At 34.7% G+C, this 10,468-nt stretch overlaps 1 protein-coding gene across 1 annotated transcript; it reads left to right on the plus strand.

Annotated features, from left to right (window-relative positions):
• Positions 1-8,403: 8,403 nt before the first annotated feature.
• Positions 8,404-9,303, plus strand: LOC128558317 (trichohyalin-like). Its single transcript, XM_053547244.1, has one exon. The coding sequence runs from the start codon at positions 8,404-8,406 to the stop codon at positions 9,301-9,303; it is 900 nt and encodes a 299-aa protein (XP_053403219.1).
• Positions 9,304-10,468: the final 1,165 nt, after the last annotated feature.

The following is a 10,468-nucleotide window of genomic DNA, read 5'->3' on the forward strand; positions in this document are numbered from 1 at the left end:
CAACTTCTACCATTTTTACTTATAAAGTCTGTCAGTTTTCCTTATGTCACTTGGCATTAAACTAAATATATTACTCTCAGCGTCAGATTTCTCATAGATGCGGTACGAAGTAGAAAAGGCTAATTATATCATTTGTTTATCAGATTACTATAGAAGGGTCAAACAAATGATCAATCCGAGCGTTAAATACTACAAAAAACGCAGTTCAATACAAGAAGTTGCAGCAGACTAACTTTTTTTTCTTTGACAAGTTTTTATGCTTCATATTAGTGGAAAACATAAAATGATCCTTTTGAAAATGAAACAGGATGCAAATTAAAATTGATGACACACATAGAAAGCTTAATATTTGAGTTACTGATTGCACCTAACTTATACCATGTTGTCTTAGAACTTCTTTTCGTGGTCAGCATATTATCATTTTATACAATACAATACATTTTTGATAAACCAGAACTACTTCAGAACCAGACATTTTCTATAGAATATGCTTTACTTAAATGTTTAGTGTACCAGGTCATTCGCTTTTCATATCATATCATAAGAAGTAAGATATGAGTAAGTACAATTTATTTTAGGGGTCTCCGTGGTCAGCGACTTCGAATCACATGCCTCTCGCTGATGTGAGTTCGAAACCTCGCTTCGTGTGTAAAATTCTGCATGTGTGAAAGCCATCTAGCTGTGTTACGAAGGGTCTGTTGTTCTACCCAGGTGCCCGCCTATGTCTCAAATAATGTCCGGAGGGGCACCTGGATTGTTCCTTCATCATGTAAAGCTGGAAAAGCCGCTATATGACCTAAGCTGTGTCGATGTGACTCTAAACCCAACGTAAGTATTTACCTTTGACATATTTTTACATTTATAATCATGTAAATCCATTGAACAAAATCAAAATATATCGAACCCGTTTTAGTTTAAACATAAAAGAACAAAGAGAGGATACTCTTAGAGTGTGGCATCTATGCATATGGGCATACTTATTAATGAAATGTCACTGGTGTATGCAAAAAACAAATATGAGACAACCCGCTGTGTAGTTGAAATGGACATGTATGTTGTATTGATATATTTCTATTATTTAGCATGAAATAATACAAAACCTGTCATAATACATTCAGCCTATTTCAGCATTTTTTTATGTTGCATTCTTTCCAAAACATGAGGGTAGTAACAATGATATTATTATAACTAAAATGTAAAAGCTGACACATGTTGTGTAAAAGAATTATTCTTCCGGTATATGTACATTTTCTCTTTTTAAGCAAAACATGTTAGTAGAGATTAAACTTCATTTTTGCTGTAAAAGAATTCCGCTTACGCCGGTGCTAACGGGACGAGAGTGGCGTTGCACTTTTTATTACCTCTGACATGTTGAAAAATACACACATGGCATAGTTGACGTACATAGGTGCAAGTTTGCCTTGCACCAGGTCCTTTACAAGGCGCAGAAGTACATCTTGGCAAGTCTTGTGAAAAGTGAATGTGTGTGTGTGTTTTTGTTGTTTTTTTTTTGTTCAGATAACGAAAGATTTGTTTTTGCGCAGGCGCTATAGCCGCTTTTATATCCAGACTGGTAAATAATAATGGTAATTGACTGATTAAGATCGTTATTGCTAAAAACATTTTTTCTTTCATTTGATGTTCTTGTTATTGTTTTATTTTGTTTTGTTTCTTGTTTTTTGTTGGGGTTTTTTGTTGCTTTTTTGCTGTTGTTGTTGTTTTGTTATCAAAGCCAAACGATAAAACCGTGCTGGACTATATAGTCCGCTATATAGTAGGTTTCTTTGAAAGTATGTTCTGCGAGCAGGTCAAACAAATGATCAATCCGAGCGTTAAATACGCAGTTCAAGAGAAGAAATTGCAGCATACTTCCTTTGATTCATTAGAGCAAAACATAAAATGATCCTTTTAAATACAAACCAGGATGCTGATTAAAATTGAATAGATTGAAAACAGAGAAAGCTTCATATTACTGATAGCACCTAAAATATACCATGCTGTCGTAGAACTTCTTTTCGTGGTTAACATTTTATAAATGTTTAGTGTACCTTCTTTCAATAAAGGCCATGTGCTTTTTATATCACATCAAGTAAAATATGAGTAAGCGAAATTTAGTTTAGGGGCCTCCATGGTCAGCGACTTCAAATCACTTGCCTCTCACTGATGTAAGTTGGAACCCTCGCTTGGGGTGTAGAATTCTGCATGTGTGAAAGTCATCTTGCTGCGTTACGAAGGGTCTGTGGTTCTACCCAGGTGCCCGCCTATGTCTCAATTAATGTCCGGAGGGGCACCTGGATTGTTCCTCCACCATGTAAAGCTGGAAAAGTCACTATAAGATCTAAACTGTGTCGCTGTGACTCTAAACCCAGCAAAAAGTATTTATCTTTTACATATTTTTACATTTATAATCATGTAAATCCATTGAGCAATTTAAAAGCATATCGAAACCGTTTTAGTTTAAACATAAAAGAACAAAGAGAGGATACTCTTAGAGTGCAGCAACTATGCATATGAGCATAATTATCAATGAAATGTCACTGGTGTATGCAAAAAGAAATATGAGACAACCGTTGTGTAGTTAAATTTTGAAATGGACATGTATGTTGTATTGACATATTTCTAGCATTTAGCATGAAATAATACAAAATCTGTCATAATACATTCAGCCTATTTCAGCATTTTTTATGTTGCATTCTTTCCAAAACATGAGGGTAATAATAATGAGTAGGAACTCTAACATATTATTATAACTAAAATGTAAAAGCTGACACATGTTGTGTAAAAGAATTATTCTTCCGGTATATGTACATTTTCTCTTTTTAAGTAAAACATGTTAGTAGAGATTAAACTTCATTTTTGCTGTAAAAGAATTCCGCTTACGCCGGTGCTAACGGGACGAGAGTGGCGTTGCACTTTTTATTACCTCTGACATGTTGAAAAATACACACATGGCATAGTTGACGTACATAGGTGCAAGTTTGCCTTGCAACAGGTCCTTTACAAGGCGCAGAAGTACATCTTGGCAAGTCTTGTGAAAAGTGAGTGTGTGTGTTTTTTTGGGGTTTTTTTTGTTGTTTTTTTTTTGTTCAGATAACGAAAGATTTGTTTTTGCGCAGGCGCTGTAGCCGCTTTTATATCCAGACTGGTAAATAATAATGGTAATTGACTGATTAAGATCGTTATTGCTAAAAACATTTTTCTTTTTTTCTTTCATTTGATGTTCTTGTTATTGCTTTTTTTTGTGTTTTTTTTTTGTTGTTGGGGTATTTTGTTGCTTTTTTGTTGTTGTTGTTTTTTATTATCAAAGCCAAACGATAAAACCGTGCTGGACTATATAGTCCTCTATATAGTAGGTTTCTTTGAAAGTATGTTCTGAAAAAAAGAAGGTGGAAGGGGCCATTATTGCATGGCATACATATTTTTTAGCAAGAAACTTTCTGGAAACCAGGAAGACCTTTGTAATAGCAATTTCTGTGATAAACTCTTTTCACGCTGGGGTTAGTGGGTAAATGAAACTCCCATATGTGATATAGGAATCTCTAAACCCATATAAATTGCTACTAGCTGAGGTTGATGAATTCGCTGTGGAAGATAGTGGCATTCCGGAAATTGTCCTGCAAGACTTCAAACGACATTATTTACGGAATAGAATGTATTCTAGCTGTGTACGGGGAAAATATGATGAGGGCACGGGGCCTTCAGGTGTTTAATTTGTTATTGTAATACTCTATGTCGAGTACTTTATGAGGTACGTTGGGTACACATGTACGTTCCCAAAGAAAGTCGTCTAAAGCATTCTGTATAAGCGTTTTACATTTTTACTAATTTGACTGCTGTAAAAAGAAACCGTGTTTTGCATAAAATGGCCTATCTGTCTGTCTGTCATAAAATTGCTACTTTAGCTATACGGCTTCCGCGGCCGAGTTTGTAAGGTCGCTGGCTTCGAATCACTTACCCAAGCTTTGCTTAGAATGTATAATACTTTCATGCGAGGAAGCCATACAGAAGACTTACAGACGTTCCGTGGCCCTATCCAGCTTCCCCCACCATTAAATCTGGGATATAATTTTGTCTGTGTGACGTTTTACCCTCACTCACACCTCCACAAAAATATATTATAGAACAAATAGCTTGACATAGCAGTATGGACACTACCAAGGTGAAGATATCTATTGTGGGCTAGGCACACACCCTATTACCGGAGTGCTTAACCGTTTAACGTCCGATATAAACATATTTAATGTACTATATCGGTCAGGATTAATTCTATAGTTATTTAGGCAGTCGCATGAATCCACGTCATAAATGACCTTACATGGGAGATGAAAGTATAATGTAAAGGTATGAAATCTAACACCACTCAAGATGCATCATTTCGTGTGTTAAGGATAGATTGTCTAGATGTGGATTGTCGTGGATGTAGATGTCTACAGTAGTGTTATAGCGACCTAACCTGCTAAACTAGTACATTTTTTCGCACTTCTCTTATAAATAAGATACTTCGCTGACGAAAAATTAACAAAAACTTTAATAAATAATTGCTTAAAATATAATGCCACAAAAAAGGATACATCACTTTTATTGTGATGAAATGTATCTACATAATAGTGACAGCCTCTCGATTAATGTTACACATTTCGATTTATTAGCTATCGACCAATAAATCAAACCTTTCGTCGTTTGCAGGTATATAAAGGCAGTTTAGATACAATTATATACAATACATACTGTACTGTGCTATAGCATGTATATGACATTTATAAAAAGACAGACTTCATGGCAGACAAAATATCCTGACAGGTCCAGTTTAGCAACACTGTCTGTTTTTCCATCTTTAAAATGTAAACAAAGTACCTCATACCTGATAATAAAAATACAGATAAAATGTTTAGTACGTGTTATGACAACAAAAATATTAATTGAGTGAACAATCCCTATAATGGTGTATCGGTTTATAAAAACAAATACACAGTGCATCAGTTTTCTCCGTTTGATAAGCGTTTAACTGAGGTTCTTAAGTAGTATGAAGCAGAGTTCCAGAGAATGTGTTCCATCTGTAAGAAGATTCGTGATAAATAACATTGTTTGAATGTGTAGACAGCATTTTGATCCCAACCCTCTGACCAACCGTGAGGACTTCTACAGTAACAGCTGAGTGGCAAGCACTGTTGGTTGAACCCCGGAACACTACAGGTGCTGTCTTCGTGTCATCCACCATGATATCAATATACAAACTCTTTCCAGCGAACACACAAAAGATAACATTAAACATATATGTTCCATTAACAGGTGCGGTGAATATACCACTTCCTGAGTCATAGGCGTCACCCTCGTTCAACAATGTTGTAGGAAAAACAATGTAAACTCCGTTAGTAACAGACATGTGTGAATTAAGGTGTCGTAGGGTCAGATATTTACCATCCATTGTATTAAATAAAACATTTATAAAATATGATATTTATTCAGCCTGTTGTTTTCGTTTGTATTCATCCCTTTTCCCTAAACCTTACTATTAAAGGGAAATAACTTAAATATTACTACAAGTCCAGCGTATTACGAAGTACAATCAAACTCCTGGCCCAATCTCCTATATTTTGATCGCTTATATTGTCCTATACATTATCCCGTTATATACGTTCACTAACATAATACTAACCCGTCACCCGTAACATTACAACAATGTTGTTATAAAATAAAGCGATGGATCATTGCACTCGCCATCGCTACAACAAGTAGTAAACATTTATACATTGTTGTTCTGACAATTAAATATATATATCTACGATATATCTATTGTCTTTGCAGGTTAGTTTAATATTTTAGTTATTGTTTGTACTCTAAATATATAATAAGCTTTAATTGTCTACTTTGTAATTTAAATTATATAACTGCTGTAAAAGGAAACGTTCTCATTTCATCATGAATATGTATTGTACTGTTTTATATGATATGCTCTATTCATTAATAATTATGTGATGTTATACTTTAATGATTGCACTCGCCATCGCTACAACAAGTAGTAAACATTTATACATTGTTGTTCTGACAATTAAATATATATATCTACGATATATCTATTGTCTTTGCAGTCCTTTTGCCAGTAGAGTCTGGAAGGTAGAACCCTCTGCCCATGCAAATATAAATATGTTGCCATGGATAGACAAAGGTTGGCACAAATAGCAGCATATATAGCTCTACCGAAGCAAACCGTGACAACTGGCGCCCAACAAGAATTCTGGATCGAAAGCATCAGGACATTGCATTTTGTTGATCAATTTTGAAATTGGAATTTTTCCAAATCAATATGAAATAAGTGACGTCACCAGTCAACTAGGAACTCCATTGGATATCGTATCCACTTTACCTGTTTACAGGTAAACGTTTGTTTACATTCAACACGTGCACGATGACACCGTCTACTTTCGTTTTACACAAGATCTTGAATTTATCATTTACGTCGACGTAAATGATGTAGGCCTACATATCACGTTCTTCAACGATCAGGAGGATAGTGCTTCGTCGCCGTGGATTGTTTACATCAGGACAGTGTGCATTTTACACTGAGGAATTATGGAACTCATGTTTGTGTGTGTCTGTTTGTTATTCCTTTGTGCATATATTGAATGTGTTTAGTGCTAAGTGTATATAGTGATTTGTGGAACTAAGTGTTTTTGATTTGGATTTAGGAGTTAGAAGTAAGTGTATTTTCTTCGGGTTATATTTTTACATAAATTTTCACTTAGATTAAATTTTTTGAATTAGGCGTAAATTTTTGTGTCTAAAGCTCATTAATAGATTTAGTTACAAAGAGTACAAATCTGCTCTCAGTAAGATATAAGATAGTCCTTTACTTCGGAGTATTAAGAGGTTTTGACAGGTTTTTCAGTTGTTAGTACACCCACTCTAAAATTTCCTAACACATAATCGTTTTTAACTCCCCTGATTTCCGATAACTAGAATCACTATAGAAACTATATCCAATATACCCTAATGCCCCGATAGCTCAGTGGTTTCGCCATTGGACTTGTAAGCCAGTGGATACTTAGTGCGGTGGTTTGCTCCCTACTGGCGAATGTTTTTTTCTCAAAGTATAAAATACTTTGCTTACATTTTTTCACATGATCCATATTTCTTTTTGCTTTAAGAAAAGCAGATAGAAAAATTTTATTGAATTATCAATACAATTAAGTTTAACATAAAACAATTTATGAGAAACTTAATTCGGCAGAGCTAATTACAAAATTATAAAAATACCAGTTCAGACGTAGTGCACTAATTTTCGGTCGCGAGATAGCAGCGTTTGTTAAAAAGTCTTGAAAGTGTTGCTAGTAAACGCAGAATTTTAATATGTTTAGCAACTTTGAAAAATTTCAAGAATTTTAACTTACACTCGAAAATTTCGAAAAACGGTCGACTTAGCCGCGTGATATTTTGTTGAACGCAGTTTAAATCATAGTCTTTGTTCATACCAAAGAATCTCGCATATTGTTATACATTGACAAAATGTACCTGTGACTTCAATAATTATTGATTATACCCTAAACGTATCGCATATATATATATATATCAGTTCCTCCATAGCTCAGTGGATAGTACAGGGAGTTAGGAAGCGAGAGGTCTTGGGTTCGATCCCCAGTCAGAGAAAGTATTTTTCTACCTTCATATAGTAAGAAAAGGGTTTAAGAACAGAAATTAGTTCATAGAAACATGGTATGACAAGTAATTAAATTAATTAACTAATTAAGCAGCATGGTTACCGCATACATTACAAATGGTGTAACATAAAGTAAGGCTAGTAACTCAGGAAAGCTATAGTACTACAAGTGGTGTATGATAAAGTAAGGGAGGTAATAGTGTCAGAATATAGATCTACAAGTGGCGTCTACTAAATAAAGGTAAGTAACTCTGTGAAGATTACAAGTGGCGTATAGTTGAATAAGGGCAGTCAAGTAGATAAAGTAGTGTATAGTTGTGTAAGTGGCGGTTACAGATACTGTATACTAAACAAAGGGAAGTAACATGATATAATCTATAGAAATATACTAGATATATGCTAATGAAGGTTGTTGTTGAAATGTTCTTCATCATTTATTGAACCTAGATTTTTCTGTTCTGTGTTGTAACCGGATTTAGTGTTCTATAAAAGTGATATATCTGAAGTGATAAACACTTACATTACTATGAGTGAAATACATATTCTGTGAAAGTGAAATATCTTCAGTGATAAACACTTATAAGTGAAATATATAACTGAGAGTGAAGTATATACTCTATATATGAATGTGATAGTGTGTATTGTGTGTTTATGTAAACTAAAGTGCTACTTAATGTGAAATTGATGTGAATTGACTACTGTGCGTGAAAAATAGAATTGTGTTGAAGCAAATAGTTCATAAAGGAAGGATGGCTCAATATATGTCAGATAGAGAACTCAGATTAAGTAGAAGAGAAATTCAAAAGGATGAGGAGGAGAGGAAACGAAAAGAACAATTAGAAATAGAACTTATGGAAAAAGAACTTGAACTAATAAGAAAACAAAGAGAGCAACTGAGACTGAATAGACAAAGGGAGAGAATAACAGGAGTAGATGATATACATGTTCAACATATAAACACTGTTAACCATAGAGAAAGATATGGAGAAATTGCCAATAGAACTGAGGATCTTGATGGAAGTTATATAGAAGAAGAGTTTCCTGAACACGGAGAAACTGATAACACGGAGTTCAACGTAGTTGATGAAACAGGCTTTGAGGAGGAATATATCTCACACAATTCAACTCATATACTTGAGACAGAAGTGATTCAGAACAAAGATGATAAAGATAACATGAATGAAAGTCATGATATCAGTGCTGAGATTGAACAATTGAATACATTTTTAAGTGAGTTAAATGGTCCAGATCAAGAGCAAACTTTCTCAAAAGTGACAGAACAATATACACAAGATAAAGGATACATCTATAGAGAAAGCCCAGCCAGAATAAATAGGAAAAATCCGACAGTAAGCTTCACGGACATGAGGCAGGATTATACAAGTAAAGGAATACAAAGCCAAGATAAAGGAGAATTACAAAAAGATAGTTATAGAAAACATAAAGTCTTAAGAAAGGAAGGGGATGAAAGGAGAACACCCATGTCTGATGGTAGCAAGTATTTGGACCAGATAAGATCTCATAGAGCAAAAACAGATGACAAGTCTGAGAAATCACAGCAGTACAAGGAAAAGGAGGCCATAGAAGAAAGAATTAAACAGAAAGAAAGGGAAATGCAATTATTGAAACTAGAAGAAAGTATGAGATAAAGGAAAGCCACTGAAAGATTAGAAAAGAAAGAGTATGAGTTGGACAAACTGATAGCTGAGCAAGAAGAGTATCAAAGGAAGTTAGTTGTAAGACAGAAAGAGCAAGAGTTAGAGTTTTTGATGGAGAAGAAAAGATTATCAGATGAAGTGGAATCATTTAAGCAGCAATTAAATGAGGACATGTTAAGAAAAGAAACAGAAATGAGACAAAGGCATGACATGATAGAGGAGATAGTAAGGAAAGATATGGAAATGAGAATTAGAAAAGAAATGGAGGAAAGTATCAGAAAAGAATTGGAAGTAAAAATGCAAAATGATACAAAGGAGGAGCGACGAAAACAGGAGGAATCGGAAAGAAGGAAGATGTTAGATAGTGAAAGAGAAATGGAAGCAAGAAACCGAAAGGAAATAGAAGAAAGAAGAAGAAAAAGGGAAGAAAGAGAGAAAGCATTGAAATTAAGGAGAGAGAAGCAAAAGGAGGAAGAAGATGAGCTGATGAAAAACATACAGAGACTTAAAGTTAGAGAGGAGGAAGTAAATGCTGAACAAGAGACGGAAAGCACTGATGATGAAGAAGGCAAAGAAATAGAGGAGAGGATAAGACGATTAAGAGAAGAAAAAGAAAGCTTGGAAAAGAGACATAAAGAGAGAAGGGGGAAAGCAAAGGATGATAAAAAAAGAGCAGAAAGATGAAGAAGATACGAGAAGATTACTCAGCAAGCCCAAAATACCACAGTTTGACGGAAACCAGTTTGAAGAATGGAAATTGGAAATAACAAGTCTCATTGAAACAAATCTTTACAAGGAATACATATTAGCCCAAGCCGTAAGAAATTCGATAACAGGAAAAGCAAGAAAAGTTCTACTGACTCTGAAACCATCAGCTTCCACTAAGGAGATACTGAAGAAAATGGAGGACATCTATGGAAATATTAGAAGTGGAGATTCCATCATACATGATTTTTACTCGGCAAAGCAGACCAGAGGAGAGCCGTGTTCAGAATGGGGTGTTAGAATAGAGACTCTATTTTATCAAGCACTGGAGAGAGGTGAAATAGAAGAATCAAGAAAGGATTCAAAGTTAAAAGAGCGATTTTGGAGAGGACTTTTATCTGAGAAAATAAAGATGGCTACAAGATCAGCATATGAATCCTCAGGATCATTT

Source organism: Mercenaria mercenaria, chromosome 7 (assembly GCF_021730395.1).
Source record: "Mercenaria mercenaria strain notata chromosome 7, MADL_Memer_1, whole genome shotgun sequence".
NCBI classification, from domain to species: Eukaryota; Metazoa; Mollusca; class Bivalvia; order Venerida; family Veneridae; genus Mercenaria; species Mercenaria mercenaria.

Coding starts and splice junctions, on each gene's coding strand:
- LOC128558317 (XM_053547244.1), top strand. CDS start 8,404: ATGGCTCAATATATGTCAGATAGAGAACTCAGATTAAGTAGAAGAGAA.